Genomic DNA, 17,237 nt, shown 5'->3' with positions numbered 1-17,237 from the left:
AATTACTTACAAGTTTGCACAGATACATGTTTAAATAAATGTATTTTATTTATATAAAAAGTGAGTTCAAATTTTAAAAAATGGAGATGGTTAAGATTGTGACGTTTCTCTTTACTCTGACCTACATTTACTGCTCTTGTAGTAAAATATGTGTCTCAATGATAGGTGTGTCACACATTGGACTTAACACTTTGCACATGACTCGGTAGCATTAGCGCTTTATACCGACCAGCCTGTGTTGTTTGCTTTTTGAATAAAATTTTCAAGGAAAAGCATCAGTCTCTCTTGTATTGATTGCAGATTGGGTAGGTCCTTGCAGATTCTCTGGTTTTTAAGTGGACTTTTTATGTTTTAAAAATGGAGTTCATCATTTGGTTTTCTCTTACATATTTACACTGACCTGCTTACTATTGCTCAGGTTATCTGTTGGAAAAATCTACTAATAGACTGGTTGTCTTTTAAAAGATCCTGGGAACTTCTGCAACTTCATGTAACGGTAAAAAGTGTGACAACCAACCCCAGTCTACCCTATACAAATATGTTATTTTTAAAGATATGTAATTAATTATTTATTGGGATGTTTTTACTTTATTTTTTTAATGCACAAGAGTCCATGAAATGCTTTTAGCTAATGCAGCATTACATGTCATTATGAATTAAGAACCAAAATGCAAGTGAATAATATAACAATGGGTAGTCTGCTAGAGATTCAATAAAATAAGACAGGTGCACACATTTATAGCTTGGTATGTGAACGCAGAACAAAGAGGAAGTGGCACCTACCTGGCAAACTAGAAAGAATGAGTCTTGTTAAGGATAACCTTTTGCTCAGGGGAAAATGAGTATTTTATGACAGCACCCAATCCAAAATGCCTTCTGGGATGTTTATTCAGACTGTGGTGTATTTACCACAAAATATAAAAATCTCCTATATTCTTCAAAATCAAAAAGTCCATGTTACAACTCACAAAAACAACTAAACCAAATAAAAAATTAAAAACTAAATAAGTCAACATGTATAAAGACAATAAAAAGTTCAAAATCTAATCTTACAGAACCCAGCACTGCTGGATGAGCAACCTGAATAGCTCTAATGTATTTCTACTTGATCTAAGTAGGTCTAGGTCATGCTATTTTCAGTTTTGGCTGTATTTTGTTGGAAAACATTGTTCTTTTCACTCCATAATAATTATTTGAGCTTTCCTTACTTGTGTTGTGGAAATTTATTAACAAAGCCTGCAGACACGATGAGCAGTTAAAACCCAACACTTTATTTCCCATGCATGAGGAGAGACGTCAGTCAGGGGGCACTGAAAGTCGTCTCTGACAATGAACAGTTCAGGTCCCTTTTAAACACTGTCACAGAACAAAAGGCTTTTACAGTTGCAGTTCACACCTTGGCTCTAAACAGAAAACTCTCTATCACCTGTGTGAATCTTCCCCACTCTGGGGTCAAGTCTTCCTGTGTGAGCTTCCGTCTCCTGGGAGACATTCACCAGTTTCTCACCGTCTGTTTCCCAGCGTGAATGAGGTGTGAACCAGACATACTAAACTAAGTAACATGAAAGCATTTCATCAAGACAATACATTAAAGGACAATACGCTAAAGAGAAATCCCACAACACTTGTTATTTTGCAGATAAACTGCATTGTCATACATACAGTGACGCAGGGATATATAATCATTTAAACTCATCAAAAGCAAACAGCAACAGCAAATTCAAAAGCCCATGAGCCACGCATCCGAGTCCCAGTTATATATAGTTTAGCATTTTAAAACCTTTCTCTTTTGATAAACATGGTGGTGATTTTAGTTTGTGGCAGCAGCTAAAGCTTGGCTGAAGCAGGGTCACGCAACAGACCAGTGAGACTGGAAAAGAGAAAAAAAAATCAAGACGTTGCAATGATCCAGGGAAAGTAAACCTGAATGAAACTCTGGTGGGATCCTAAGTGATCTGTGCATAAATAAATCCCTGTAAACCTCAACAGACTTTTAAATCCATGCTTGACTGCAAGCGTTTATTTAACATGTTCCCGTCTGCTTAAATAAAGTTGTTTTTTTGTTTATATTCGGCCTGTCATTGCTCACAGCTGAGGTAAAGACGGTTAATGAGATACCGACTGTTATTTGTCTGCGAGGAAGTAGCTAATCCCCTGCTGACCTCTCTGTGCTGCAGACCGTGCGGAAGCGCTGCTCGGTATAGCACCTGTGAGCCTCAGGACCTCCGTATCTGGCATCCATTAATTTAGCTTTTTAGTTTTAGGATGGAGGAGCTAAGGTGCAGCTCCCCTGTGCTTAAGTTGGACCTGAATAACTTCGACTCTCCCGGAGCAGAGAGCAACCGACATGTCTTAACGAACCCTCGCTCGCTTGAGTCTTGCGCTCGGCTGGGTGTAAAACCGGTTCAGCTTCTAATTAAATCTCTAAACGACTTCATTGCTGAGCGACAAGACACGCCGTTTGAGACAATGAGAGTCGTGCATGAATCTTATGAAAAGGAGAGGCTGAAGACTTTACAAAAGTGTGGCCAGGAACGGCGGAGGATTATCCAGGCGGCCGGTGACAGGCGGCCATGCAGCAGTAAAGCCTCAGGCTTGGAGGTGTTGCCTGACACCAGACTGGAAGAGCGCTCAACAGAAATGCCCTATGCAGATCTCTGCTCTGAAGAGAAGGTTGTTAGCAGGTCCTCCTGCTCTGCTCCTAGTAAAAGGGATCCAGAGAGGAGCACATTGTGCAGCTTCAACCTGGGAGACCTCATACACTCCCCAGCTACCGAGAAGAAGCTGAAGAGGCTCACCAAGAGCATCCAAAAGCAGATGTGTGTCACAGTATCGGAGAGAGACCAGAAGATAGCTGCTCTGATGCTGGTGAAGCATGAGGAGGAACAGGCTCGTTTGAAGCTCAGCCAGCAGGAGGAATGGGAGCGACAGGAGGCCCGCAGGCAGGAGGAGGCCCAGCAAGTTCAGGCAGAAAAAAAGAGGAGGAAGAAGCTGAAGCGGAGTATGAAACGCTGGAACGAGGAGCTGGAGGCCCGCAGGAAGCTGAGGGAGCATCGAGAAAAAGAGAAAGCAGAACGGCTTAAGCAGGAGGTGCTGCTGCAAGAAGACCGATGGAGAAGGCTAAAAGAGGAGGTGGAAGTGTACCGCAGGGCAAAGATGCAGGGTACACAGAAGGAGGCGGAAGAGCGCAAACGCTACCAGGAGAAGCTGCTGAGCGAGAAGGAGGAGGCGGGGAAGAGGGAGCGAGAGAGGGAGAGACAGGTGGCAGCGGAGAAGGAGGAGAAGGTCCTGAGGAGCAAGATGCTGAAGGAGAAGGGGGAGCGGAAGAGGATGCAGAAGGAAAACCATAAAGAGCTGCTGAGACACATCTTGCTGAAACACCAGGTTGAGCTGCAGGGGGAGGAAGAGGAGGCGCAGAGGAGGAGCACACTGGAGAAGAAGTTGCAGCACTCCTGCGAAAGGCGTGCCAAGTCTGTAGAGGCACGACTCGAAGAGCTTCGGGAGCGGGCTGCCCGGGAGGAGGAGATGAGTCAAAGAGTGCAGCTGAGGGCCGAGCTGCAGAGCGTCCAGCAGCTCACACACAAGCAGATCCTGGTCCAGCTGAGCCAGAGACGCATGGAGAGAGCCGCCCTGCACGCCTCAGCGCAGCACAGACGCAAAGCTCAGCAAACCCGACAGAACAACAAACACAGGCAGCTCTGCCACCAGAGGCTCAGAGAGGAACTACAGAGAGAGGAGGAGGCGGCGAGGAGAGTCAGAGAGAGCTGCATCTCCACAAAGGAGCAGAAGAGGGAGCGGCTGAGAAGGCAGCGAGAGCAGATACAGGAGGAGGCACAGAGGCTGGCTCGGGCCTCCTTTCACATGAGGGAGAGAGTGAGGCAGCAGACGCACAGCCGGACCTTTGATCAGATGGCGCTTGAGGCTCAGCTGACTGCGTCTTTAAACCGCATGAATCTGTGAACTCTATTCAGACTCGGTTTTGCACCTGTACACTCACCCAGAGCTGCTTAGAAAAGGATCTGCAGTCAAATAATATCTCCAGAGACTCAGAAATACTCAGACACTTCACTGTTATCTGCACTTTGAATGTAAATGAATTTAAACTCATTATAAATGGTCTCCGAGATGCAAGGGCCCTTGAACATCATATCAGAGCTGTTCTTAAAAAATCATTTTTGTCCATTGTAATGACAGACACACGAACATTTGGTGATTTTAATAATCCAAAAAGTCAACTTTTTCTTTGATAGAGTGCAGTAGCTGGGATACAGTTTCAAAGACTTCCAAACGGGTTCATTTCATTTTATTTAGTTGAGGTTAACTGCTTAGATCAGCAAGACCTCTGAGTGACCTCCTGTCAGGGTAAACTTTACAGGCACCATTGTGTTTCCTCAACCATTTGTGTTCAGTACTTCACAACAGTGTATTCATTTATATTTGACCCCTGGCTAGTTCTTAAGCCTGAGATGAGATCGATTGTGTAGTAACACATGATATGCAACCCACATTCAACTAGTGACAACAAATATAACCATCCGGCACTTAAAGATTGATGGCTAGAGCGTTTAGCTGTTAGTAGACTGCAAATGAGAGGGGAGGGGATAGTCTGCAGAGGTTGGAAAGGAATCAAAGTGCAGACCTACTGCAATGCTCTGAATGAGCTATGAAGACACGAGAGGCCAGAGTTAATGTTTGCTAGACCACGGTGTTGCCCGTTTTCCTGTTAGTCTGACTACTGCTAGTGTGTTATAAAATCTTTATACCACTTGAAGATTTTTATTACGTGCAAGATTCAAACAGAACAACGCTGTATCACTTTAATGCTAGGCCATAACAGATGTTTGATTTCACCATTAGCAGCGTGGTCATGTATGTCACATTTTTAATAATTACATGAACTGTAAACGGGAGCACTTCCTGTTTTCAAATTGGGGTCACATGTAGGACAAATCATCAAAGAACTTCAAGGAACTCTCTTTTCAGACAATATCAAAGAAATCTTTATTTTCATGGCATGGTATTCAACTTAAAAACAAAAGAAATTCCAGCAAATGAGCCCTGATCAGGGAGTTCATAAAAACACTGGATTTTTTTCTAGTGGTGTTCCACCAATGGCAAGCTTCCACCGAGGGTCAGAGTGGAATTTTCCACCAGTAGGAGGAAACAGGAGTCGATCAATATTCATCAGACTGAAACAAAAATTAAATAAGCAACACTGGACAGCATCAACCACAGACAGTGATTTAAGGCATCCTTAAAGACAAAGATGTTTTTTTTTTTTTTAAAGTAGTTAAAATGTAAGTCCTTGGTTGAATCAGGGTATTTGGTGGCCTGTCATTTATAAACCCAAAAACCTTCCTTTTGGCTAATGCTCCTTTGTCATGTCTTCTGTGGTCACTTCCAAAGGTTTGTAGAGCAGATGGGTTACATTTATGGAAATCTAATTGGTCTCTAACCTGTGCATGTGTTTTCATATGGGTTCATACATGAACTGTGTTTAGAGCTTAATGAATAAAGGACAAATTTAAGTGTAAAATATCTTAACTTTAAATTTTAATTTCATAGTTTTTCTATAGTAAACCAATCTCAAGATATTTAGTGTAGCTGTTAAAAGGGGAATTCTGCTCCACACGTTAAACATAAGAAGCAAACAAGCTTTAGGTCAGTCGATGCTGCAATCTACAGCGTTGTGTGACAAAAACAAAAAAGAATCAAGTAAATAAATAAGCCATTATAAAACCAGAAGACATTTCACGTGTTTCAATATTTCACATGTTGCACACACTAAAGGAGCTGAAAGACGAAAGGAAGGAAAGTAAAAGGTAAATATTGCTCTAAGTGGCAGTGAGTCAGTAAAACATCTGTAACCTCCAGAATCTGCTTGATAGTTCTTGATACGTACCTCACCTGCTGCCAGGAACCCGTCTCCGTCTAACGTATCACCTAACATGAGAGTTGCTGGACCAGTTTACCGGTTGGTCTCCTCATTTGGCTGCAGTTATTATCACTTCACATTGAGAGGTTCAAACTTTTGCCCCTTTTCTGTGTTTGGATGTTCTCCGCGTGTCCCTGGTTTTGTCCCAGCCTTATTCCACACTGCACAAGCATGAATGCTGAGTCAGAGAGATCATTCTAAATTAGCGTTAGCTGCAGCTGTGAGTGTGAACAGTTGGTTGTGCCTCTGTGACAGCAGACAGATGGTAACCTGTCCAGGCTGCCTCTCACTCGACACGATCCCCACCATAAACCAACTCAGACAAACAACATTATAAAAAAAACCTTTGTAGTTTGTATTATTGCACATTTATAATCTGAAAATCCGGCCATATTTTCAAACTCTTAGCCGTAAAATACAATAATATAAAGTGTACGCCCTAGAGACCTTATTTTCTAGGTGAGAGAGTATCGAATTATTTGGTTGTTCCTGTAAATCTATTCACCTTTCGGGATATTTAATACCTCAACATGCCTTCAGCGGACCATGGAAACAAATGAGAACTGTTTCTGCTTTCTCTGAATGGAAACTCAATTCAGCTATGAAAAGATATTAGTTACCTGATTCTGTATCACCTCCCGGAAAGCCATATGACACCCAAACAACAGCCTGGCACAAAGTTACACTGAAATAAGAGGACCAAGGTAGACTCTGTCAAAGCCCATTTTGTCTTCCGATCATTGTGGCATACAGTACAGGTGCTCAGAGTTTTCCTTTCACCCCCTTTTAAAATAAATTGCCCTCATGTTTTCTTTTAGTCATCGTGCAGTCCGAGGGCCAGCAACATCGGAAGCCCCACACCGATGATGAGGGTGAGGCTCTCCAGGAGCCCCAAGTGTCTCTGCTGGTGGGCTTCGGCTCCAGACTGCTGCTCGGAGTCCAAGGGCAGCTCATCAGTCCTGCTGCTGCTGATCTCAGGGAGAACATGCACCGTGGCCACATAGAGAAACGTCCCCGCTGAGAAGAGCATTCCCACTCCTGTTGCACTGAGCTGATTCTCAGATGAGCTTCCAGACTGCAGACACAGCACACATCAAGTTAAATAATTCAGAACCAGCAACCGTCTAGTCACTGGGATTTAATGAATTTCCTTTCAAGCAGACACGACTGTCAGATTGTGCTTTCTTACTGCATGTAATATGAAGTAAGTGGCAATAGCAACTATAGGCGCTGCAGCTGAAAAGGCCAGTAAGTGTCCCTGAATGAACTTCTTCTGGAGGCCACCGTGCATCAGAAAGGAGACCAAGCCAAAAGCGGCGGGCGCCTAAACAGGAGACGGGAAAGACGGTCAATGGCATCGTGCTCGTCACCCAGACATCTGTTCATTTCAATGAGACGTTCTCCCACCTTGTGCAGAATCACAGCAAAAAACACTACAACTTGTACGGTCACTTGACCTGTAGCCACAGCAGCACCCAGAGCAAATCCATCAGCTAAAAGCAAACAAAGAGATTATTACTGTGATGGTACAGCTACTTCTTTTATGGGGATTTGTATGGGTCTCCGGTCTTTAAGATCTGCATCATGGATGATTGCTGTTTGATTTGTGACTGCTGTCAAGCTTGGTTGTCCCCGTTTAAATAACTTTAAAGTTAGATCCTGCAGGCTGTGCTGCAGAATCACATGCCGAGTCACACGGGGGCATAAGGAACGTTTCCTTGTAAACTTTCCACCCCTGTGTCCTCGAAGCCAGCGAAACAGTGCGTCTCAAGCAAAAGCAAGAGAATAAATATGCAGAGGAGAGGTTTGGCTGTGTCACGTACCTGCAGCGTGAATAACCAGGCCCAACGTGGCCGTGAGGTGGACGCTGTTGGACAAACAAGTCGTCTGGTCTGAAATTAGACATCGCACACGCTGAGGTGGTTAACAAATCTGTGGAGGCAACGCTCTGCAATGTAAAGCTGGCGTGAGAGTTCTGACAACTTGCCGCGTGTGGAAAGGTAGCTTCCTATCTGATCGACGACAAACATGAAGGTGAACCCAAGCGTCAAAGCCACCCCAATGAGGAACCGAGGTGGGGGGCCTCTCTCTGCCATGTGAGTAAGTGTCCCATTTTCTTTACTGGAATTTAGACCGGATGACACATCAGAGGATGACGCTGGAGACGGAAAATGAAGAACAGAAAGAGCTTTTGATAAGCTTGTTTTTGTTGTTTTTACAGAGAGCAGCATTTTCATCTCCCACCTGCCTCATCAATCGTCTGGAGGCTACAATCAAACACATGCAAATTTGGTGGGTTAGCACACCCACATAAACACAAAGCTTGCACAGCAACCATTCTGCTTCGTTTTCATGTGCATGTTTGAGCTTTCCTGCTCACCTTTCCACGAGTCTTCCAGCAAACCCACCCCCTCTGGGATGGTGATGGCCAGCGCTGTCCCACACAGCAGACCTGCCCCCAGGATGGAAACGAACTGCAGGCTTTTCTAGGGTTAAGACACGTGATTTCAGCAGATGACAGATTCCCCTCACAAGTTCTAGTTGTTCAGCAAGTTTCCAAAACAACAGCCTTGCGCATTATGAGGGCACGACAAATAAGACAAGATGAAGTAGATCCAGACAGTCCGCTATAAACAAAGACTGTGGGAAATCACTTACCTCAGACAGTCTGAACAACAGTGGGATGAATCCAAGGATCAAGGAGCCTACAAACATCGCCACAGATATAAATGTAATAATCAGCCCTCCGTCCATGGCGACGACTTCTTCCTAACACAAGTATTTACCCGGTTCGCCCCTTTGCTTTCATTTCAGCGTTAGCTCCTACTGAGATCCGGGACGGTGTGCGTTCTCATTGGGTTGCTGGAGTTTAATCTCTACCATCAGACAACACCAGAATGCTGTTCTGCCTTTCCACGTCGCACCGCCGTGGCCGCCCCCCCTCGTTTGCTACACAGCTGCTTCCCAAGCAGCAGCACCAAGTGTCCGACAGCGAGAACTGCAACCTGAGTGGAAGCAAAACTCCATTCCTCTGTGCCCCAGTTAAACATAACCCAGGCCGGTTTTGACAGGGTGGGTTAAATATTTTCTGGAGAAGTTTTACGCGCCCATCTTACACTGTAGGACAACCCATCTGTTACACACATTAGCCAACTTTTCTTTCTACAAAGGCGTTAATTGCATCTTTTAGGGCTTCGATTGCGCAATTGTTCACCATTATAATAGCCATTGACATAAAAGTTACAAAGCACTGTGCAGCAATTAAAACACGCTATCAAAAGAGAGTAAAACGCAACAAGAAAATGTATAGAGGGCCACAAGTGCCAAAATAAATTACATACAAATTAAAAAATTAAATTTCATTATTCATTGAAATTGGAAATAATTCTTATAAATGAAATGAACAGATGTTTAATTATTTAAATATTTATTCATTTCCAATTGAAATTAATTCACTACACATTTAATTAAATATTTAATGTCATTTTCTGTGTTGGCCTGCCATACAGTTCAAAAGTGAGAAACAGATTGAGACAGAAAGGTGCTTTAGTTTGAGTGTTTCAGAAATGGCTGAATAACCATCTCTGGGGTTTACAGAAAATGGTCAGAAAACGAGAAGTGAGCAGCAGTTCTCGAAATGAAAATGTTTTGTTGATGTCTGAACTCAAAAGGAGAATGACCGGGCTGCTTCGAGCTGACAGGAAAGCAGTAGCAGCTAAAATAACCACTCGTTACAGCAAGCACAAGACCAAAGTGGGCGTCACTTCTGTCAGCTAAGAACAGGAAACTGAGGCTACACTTTGCACAGGCTCACCAAAATTGGACAATAAAAGAAGAAGAAGAAGAAAAAAAGTTGCCCGCTGGCGAGTCTTGATTTCTGCTGAAACATTTGGATGGTAGAGTTAGAAATTGGCATAAACAACGTGAATGCATGGACCCATCCCGTCTCGTATCAAAGGCTCAGAGGTGGTGGAGGTGTATTTTTTGGGCACACTCTGGGCTCCTCGGTACCAACTGATCAATTTAAACAACACTATCACGTCAACACGGACCAAAACCTTTGAGTAATGTTTCCAGCACCTTGCCAAATCAGTGCTACAAAGAATTAAAGCAATTCTGAAGGCAAAAGGGGGTCCAACCCAGTACTAGTGAGGCATAAATAATGAAGCTGCTGCTAATTGACCAAATAAAGCTGCAACAGCAAAACCCCGATTGTATAGAACTGAACACAAATTCAGCTTTCATGTGCTCCTGAATAAAATAAAATTATAATATCAGAGAGATATTACTTTAAATTCCTCTACCACTGGATGATTGAACAGAAACTCTTATCATCAACTAAGCTGATTAAACACATTTATTGTTGAATGAATTCAGGGGAAGTACAGAATATGTCTGTTGTACAGACAGACCAATGGAAAGAATGATAAACGAGTAAGTCGAATGTTGAGATATGCCATTGTTACTCTCAATATCTGGAATGATCTAAACCTAAAAAAGGCAAAGCACAAACAGAACAAACACAAAACATTGTGACTGTGCACTTTTTGAGATGCAGAGACAAACAAGCCCACAACCTCCGTTAGAGATCGGCTGTTTAAAAAAAAATACAACCCCATTATTTGCAGTAAGTTTACACAGATCTTACAAAGATAGTAAAAAAGAAAAATCCATCATTACAGAAATCACTGAAACCATGAGACTAACAAACGTAGATCTATAAGCAAATTAAATACAAGAGCACTGGGCTGGACAGCAGTAAGGTTGAATACAGTATAAAACATCTGGCTTAGTGAGAGAACCATCCCATTAAAGTTGCTTAAATACAGAACCACTCGTATCCTACCTTTATCTCACCAAATATGATATATTTAACTACATCCAGTGCTTAGTGGAGACGTGGAAATATTAGTTGAGCTGAGATTAGAGTTACTGGAAAACATGTATTACCTGTGCTGACACATTCAGACAGTTCAAGCCAGCTCAGAGGTATATTTAAAAAAAACAAAACAAAAATAAACTAAATCACCTAATCGTGATGCAAAGAGCACAGGAATCAGCGGTGTCATACAATTGTCTTGTTAGTACCATGATGATGAACCTATACGTGGTACAAATACACCAAGGTGTGCCCTTCTCCATCAGTCATACAAGTGGAAGATCAGTTAGTGAACATTTATTTTGTCTATGGTTCCAAAAGTTGGTACAAAACATGTTTTAATATGATCACATATCATTAAGTCAACAGACAGCAGTTGTGCTTTGCCTTTTATCATAAATATTTCATAGGGTAGCTCGTAGTGTTGCAATGTTGTTAAAGTATTCTGATTAGAGTTGCTGCATTTCTTGATCAAATGTGGTCTTTTAGAGCATGTCTATGAGTTTGACCCAGACACTTCTGGGTCAAACTCGATTCCTTCACATCCCCTCTTTCCTATTAAAGACAAGTACGACACTAAAAAAAAATCTGTAACTGTTATAGTTAAATCTTGCCCATTATTTAGTGTTATCAAAGAAAAAAAGAACATAGTCTACACCCCTAATCTCTCCTCATTGACTACAGAAACTTAAAATAAGCTATCGGCATGATAAAGTGTCTACATAAACATTGACATTAAAGAGGGCCTGACAGGACAAAAGAAAAAAAATGTCAGCCGGCTGAACTAAATCTTAATTTCAAGCAACTTACATGAAAACGTAAACAAAAAGGAAATGAGAACAACGCGTACAGAAGCACAGGCAGCGTCATCTAAAACTGACCTGGGGAAGGGGGAACCAAAAAGGCCTTTCTCTCCTTCCTCATAGCTAGAACTTCCACAGGCTCTCAGCTCTGGTCCTTCTGCAGCAACCGTGCAAAGGTTTCCCCCCTTTTTATTTGGAGGCACCATTAGTAGCAGCATTCCAACTGCAGTCCCAACAAAAGGTTCAGACCCAGAAACTAAGATCATTATCAGTGTAGTGTGCCGAGACATGAATTATCTTCTTCCACAGCTTAAAGGGTGTATAAAGCATGACAGCATTAAAAACTCCATGCCTACCAATAAATACATGTCGAAAAAGGCTATTTTACAAATCCAGAGATTTTTTTTTAATAGCTGTACAGTGTCAAAGCTTCCTGGAGTGTTAAGTAGCATTTTTCCCCCCAGTTTTTCAAGGCTTCTATGGAACTGGAAGAATCATGTGAGACCATCTCATCTGGACTGATAGCACTATCTGGCATAAAGGCTGCTCCCATCATCTCATGCGCTCATCTCTCCTAATCTGCTTATTTTCTGAAAACATCTAGTGCAGTTAGCAATTATGGGAAAAATCTCTCCACTTTTTGAAGCTGCATGCCATACTGCAGTACCTTGGTGAAAGTGGAGCGTACTGGTCCTGTCATTCGGGTGCAATACCAAGGTAACTCCCCTTACAAGACAAGGCAATGATTTCCTTATGCATTAATGTCTTCTTTCCATTGGTCCAGAGAAAGCGACTGGGGTGTGCCTCAGTTGCGTCAGGAGCACGAAGATGTTGCTACCCTTTCGATGCCAGAGTAGATTCCTTCTCCAGTAGGTACACATAGGATGCGGCCTGGCGAGGCCCAGTAAAGGAAATGTGAGAGTCTTTGTGCGACAGTCCATTTAATTCTTAGTAGACAGGTCAGGGTGCTTATGTTAGTGGAAGGTCCCCCAAGGAGGATGAGATGTTTCGGAGAACTGTTGGTTCAGTTCCTCATTTAATTCACTCATTCAGTGCGCTCCTAAAGTGACTTGGCTTTCTATTCCCAGGTGCAATCATTGCCGCACTTCATTATCAATTAGGCTGTCCTCACCAGACTGAAAGGCTTCATTTAAGCCATTGTCAACACTGATTATTTCCTCGTCTTGTGAGGACCCCTGGCCGTCGTCCTCACCGCTGCCAGAACCAGTCTCATCTGAATTTGGCTCTTGTAGTACCTCAGCAATGTACATTTGCTGTAGGGGACAGTCAGAAATAAAAGAGTATTACAGTTTGGTACTCATCTTTATGTTTCTCTACAAGGTTTTTTGTTTTTTCAAGGCTTGGTTCTACAGGTTCTACCATATGTGTGTTTTTCCTAGTTTATCCTTAACTGAAATGTATTGTTAAACAAGAAGCATGCTGATAATACTCCCTTTGTCTCTTCTGTTTAACCTTGCCAGGGTTGTGGGCGGGGCTGGAGCCCATCCCAGCTACTATAGAGCGAGAGGCAGGACAGTATGCCAGTCTGTCGCAGGGCTAACACATAGACAACTATTGGCAATTTAGTGTTTCCAATGAACCCATCTCCACTAACTGCATGTCTTTGGACTGTGGGAGGAAGCCAGAGCACCCAGAGAGAACCCACGCAAACACGGGGAGAACTCCACACACACACACACAAAAAAAAGACCCTTGCCTGATGGAGGAATTGAACTCAGGGCCTTCTTGCTGTGAGGCAACAGTGCTAACCACCGTGCTAACACGCTAGCCTACTGATTAACCGTACCCCACTAACTGCATGTCTTCGGACATGCAGAGGACAACGGGAGTATATCTCTTTGGCAATCGTGGTCTTGGATAGGTAGGTTTCTTAACAGATTCTGTTTTGATGCATGCATCTTGTCTTCATATATGGATGTGTTTTGCCATCATTAAAAATACTAGCACCTGCCACTGCCACCCTTCAGCCTCCTAACAGATATATCTACAGTATCAATTTCAAAATCAAGCAAGTTAGATAATTTTGGTTGTACAGCCTGCTGTAGTGAAGTTCTTCACAATCTCACCCCATCCATAATTCATCTGTAAATTAACATTGCTCCACATGCACTGAAAAAGCACAATTCTGCATTAAAACTATATGTTACCCATCTTTCTCCTTTGTTTTTGACTTTAGCTACTAAAGGCTTTGGCAGAGCATCCTGCTTTTTAACAGGATGCTCTGAGGTTCATGTTGACATTGATAAACCACTGAATACATACCGCTGCCTTGTTGGCAGCAGAAGGACACGCTGAGTCTCCATTTTCCGATCCGTCCACAGCCTCTGTTTCAATCTGACAGAGAAAACACAAATTGAAAGTAGTAGAGCATGAGACTAGAGTAAAACACTAGAATGGCTAATCAGCATGATTCTAAACAGCAATACGCTATAAAAAGTGACCATCTACCAACCTTGTAGTTGTGAGCGCTGAAATATTTAAAATACCCAAAGATGACGTGACAGAGGCAAATGATGATTGTGATGATCAAAACCACAAATGTAAACATGGATGTTGCGGCTGAAAACCCTGGAGGAAAGAACCGGGAGAGACATTTATTGCACTGGGATCTGTCTTTCATAAATAACACCAGGCATGTGTTAAGGATCAGAGTGGCCTCTAGGTGGAGTCGTCTTCCTACCCGAGCGAACAGTGGAGAAGAAGAGAAGCCAAAACAGGCAGAGGATAGGAGCAGCCACCACTTGGTTTACAGCTCCAGAATGGATCTTCTTGTCCAATTTAGATGGCAGATACGCATAATACATGTTGTATCTGTCTGCTAGGTGTTTTAACAGCATGTACATCAGCCCTGCACAGGGAACAGAGGCAAGCCAATCAGTAGAGCTAATCCAATTAGGCCTGCCGATAAGCCAGTGTATAAAGAACTGAATCACTGCATGCTGTCTGTCCTCTACATGTTTATCCTGCTGTAATTTCATCAGCAAACCATGTTAAAGTGAAACAGGAGCAAGCTAGCGGGGCTATTAAACAGCAGAACTCACCGAAAGGGACTATGATTGGGCAGGTTATGCTGTAGGTCATGACCACAGTGAAGACACACATCATCCAGGCATAAGCTGCCCCAAACTGGAACTCATAAGCCTGGTGCTATAAAGAGACAACAAGCCAACTTAAGACAAACATTTTAGCTACCAAATGTGGCTTTTTTTTCTTTTCTTTGAGTAATAATCAACAGTTGTTATAAAAAGGTTGGATTACATAGTTTTCACCATTGTATTTCAGCACACAGTACAAACATAAAAGTGGCAGTGAAACAACCACAATCACACCAGGCGATTTAAAATATTACTCAAACATCTGATCCAATATGAAAATTGTCAGAGAAAATTTTTCAAACTAGTCAAGTATCTCATGTCAGCAATACTCCAAAAGCCCAAGACATTTATGTAAATATCTTTTCACATTAAGAGCACAGCCACAACACATGAATGCACATAGTGCATCTACCCTTCTGTGCCCTTATTCACATCATATGGTCTCACTAACCCTTTTGACATTCTTTCTGTCAGCTGCAGAGCGAGCCAGACAGAGGCGGATCATGTACATCAGTAAACCAGGAATCCTCAGCAAGTCCATGGCATTACCAATGAATGCAGATGCTATGACATAGTTTACAAAGAAGGCTCCATTGTCAGGAAGGAAAACACACCTAAAAAGCAAAGAAAAGAAAAAAACATAAGCAATCATCAAAAATACTAAAATGAGCTTTGAAAATTATTGCAGGATTCAGTTTCATTACAGATTAATTCAAGATGTTTTTGGTATTGCTAAAGGACTGATATAAATATTTAAAAATACATTCAAATCACATACTGCTCTATATATAATAGCATAGCACTGTGCCGTACACTACTCACTCAAATCTTATTTTAGCTTCTTGCAAGAAACTTTTGTCAAAAAGCCACCGGAAGAAAACATCCAAACTGCAAAGAAACAGGAAATGAAATTAATTATCTGAAATATTTCAGATGCTTGTACTGCTGTACAAAATAAAAACATACTTTACCTGGTGAGTCCAAGAGAGGGCAACAACAGGACCATAAAGATCAAGAAAGTGTAGCATTTATGCATCGTAGTCCTGTTTTCTCCTGACCTATACAACCAAATAAAAAGGTGAACACATTAAATTATGCAATACACCAAATCACTTTAAACTTAAAATAAAGACTACATAACTCAAATACTGTTGACGGCAGAGAATTTAAACCATACCGGGTCCAGTGCCTTTCGAAGAAGGCAGAGTAGTAGACGACAGTAGGAAGTAAGGCAGAGAAAGACCACAGGAGGAGGGTGGGGAAGAACTGGGTGATGATTGGATTCTGAGGAACAGATCAGACAGACGAGGATATGTTTATGTAACTAAACAGGTGAATTCATGTGCTTCTGTATTAGGATGCAGACTTGTGATGCCTTGAACTCAAATGCTAAGAGAAAAACATGAATATGCTTATAACTTAAAATTTAATTAAGCATTCAAATTTTGGGATGCTCACATTTAAGTACTCCACTGGTTTGGTAACATTGAACTTGTCCATGGTGGAGATGATAATGGCAGGAGTGGTGAGAAAGAAGAGGAGGATGAAGAGGATACTGTTGATTAACAAGCAGCGGAGCCACCACTTCAATCCTCCCAGTGACAGATGATCCCTGTGGGATAAAGGTTATACAGCGGTTAGACTGACACAGTCTGATGACCTGCAGTTACGGACACAGCTGGCTGGTAAACTGATACTGCAGCTTAAAAAACAATAGCTCATCTGGAGTGAGGAAGTATTTTTTTGAAAAATGGACTCATTACATCCCAAGCAGCCCTACTGTGGTTTTGCTGTGTGGGGGTGTTGTGTAGATCTCACCCCACTAAGCAAGCCACAATTGCTTAGTAGCAGATGTGCCTTGGCTGATTTTCTTAGAGTAGAACGGCTGATAAAATAAAACCTCAGTTTTCGTTCCCTTCCACCCACCCTGTCTCTTTGACTTCTATTTCACCCAGATACCTTATTATTACTTCCCCACATCCCGTCGCCTTATATGGGAAAGTAATGGGACTGAATCAAATTAATCAGTTAAGAGCGTTATGAATAAACAGTTACGAACAGTTAGAATTGCAGCACTTGTTACTTAAATGTGTTCTTACCAGTAAACATTTTGTGGATCAGGGGCATAGGCGATGGTCCATTTTTGTGTATGCAGTTTGCCGCTGAATATAGAGCTTCTGGGCTCACGACGGCACTGACAGCCATGACACTTGCAGGCATTGAAGTCCTTTAAAATTCTGGGAACAGAGATCGGATCGTTGGGTAATGAGCCAAAGAGCTTGTCAGTTCAAAAACAATGCAGCAGACACATATACATTTATTTTCCCATGAGGGTAAGCGTACGTACATGGCAGCTGTTCCTTCATCCTCGAAGGTGACAAAAGCCATTCCTAAAGGTTTCGAGTTGATCTTCTCCCTCTCCTTCCTGCATTGTTCTTTTAAGCTTGCCTCCAAATGGGTATAGAAGCTCACTGCCTCTTCCTATGAAAGACAAAAAAAAAAGT

At 42.4% G+C, this 17,237-nt stretch overlaps 3 protein-coding genes across 5 annotated transcripts in view; 1 reads left to right on the top strand and 2 right to left on the bottom strand.

Annotated features, from left to right (window-relative positions):
- The first annotated feature begins 2,148 nt into the window (after nucleotides 1-2,148).
- LOC146505182 (uncharacterized) lies at nucleotides 2,149-11,460 on the top strand. The gene has a single exon (XM_085182068.1). It carries the CDS (start codon nucleotides 2,266-2,268, stop codon nucleotides 3,958-3,960), a length of 1,695 nt encoding a protein of 564 aa, XP_085038194.1. The 5' UTR covers nucleotides 2,149-2,265; the 3' UTR covers nucleotides 3,961-11,460.
- Nucleotides 6,750-8,723, bottom strand: LOC146505183 (zinc transporter ZIP9). Its single transcript, XM_085182076.1, has 7 exons — nucleotides 8,594-8,723; nucleotides 8,316-8,421; nucleotides 7,923-8,093; nucleotides 7,759-7,827; nucleotides 7,343-7,428; nucleotides 7,125-7,259; nucleotides 6,750-7,010 (listed from the first exon to the last, which is right to left on the bottom strand). The coding sequence occupies exons 1-7, from the start codon at nucleotides 8,687-8,689 to the stop codon at nucleotides 6,750-6,752; spliced, it is 924 nt and encodes a 307-aa protein (XP_085038202.1). The 5' UTR covers nucleotides 8,690-8,723.
- The window catches only part of LOC146505181 (mechanosensitive cation channel TMEM63B-like), a 23,139-nt gene continuing 16,180 nt past the window's right edge, over nucleotides 10,279-17,237 (bottom strand). For all 3 annotated transcript variants that reach the window (XM_085182062.1, XM_085182064.1, XM_085182065.1), the window contains 12 exons: nucleotides 17,081-17,214; nucleotides 16,833-16,970; nucleotides 16,192-16,345; nucleotides 15,911-16,017; nucleotides 15,705-15,791; nucleotides 15,556-15,621; nucleotides 15,185-15,347; nucleotides 14,680-14,785; nucleotides 14,319-14,486; nucleotides 14,091-14,206; nucleotides 13,901-13,972; nucleotides 10,279-12,891 (listed from right to left, as the gene is read on the bottom strand). In XM_085182062.1, the coding sequence (XP_085038188.1) occupies nucleotides 12,712-12,891; nucleotides 13,901-13,972; nucleotides 14,091-14,206; nucleotides 14,319-14,486; nucleotides 14,680-14,785; nucleotides 15,185-15,347; nucleotides 15,556-15,621; nucleotides 15,705-15,791; nucleotides 15,911-16,017; nucleotides 16,192-16,345; nucleotides 16,833-16,970; nucleotides 17,081-17,214 (1,491 nt within the window). In that variant the 3' untranslated portion in view covers nucleotides 10,279-12,711. The remainder of the gene's footprint in view (nucleotides 12,892-13,900; nucleotides 13,973-14,090; nucleotides 14,207-14,318; nucleotides 14,487-14,679; nucleotides 14,786-15,184; nucleotides 15,348-15,555; nucleotides 15,622-15,704; nucleotides 15,792-15,910; nucleotides 16,018-16,191; nucleotides 16,346-16,832; nucleotides 16,971-17,080; nucleotides 17,215-17,237) is intronic.

Source organism: Neolamprologus multifasciatus, chromosome 13 (assembly GCF_963576455.1).
Source record: "Neolamprologus multifasciatus chromosome 13, fNeoMul1.2, whole genome shotgun sequence".
NCBI lineage: Eukaryota > Metazoa > Chordata > Actinopteri > Cichliformes > Cichlidae > Neolamprologus > Neolamprologus multifasciatus.
The sequence above is the reverse complement of the archived record's forward strand: the minus strand, read 5'-3'. Positions and strand labels throughout refer to the sequence as shown.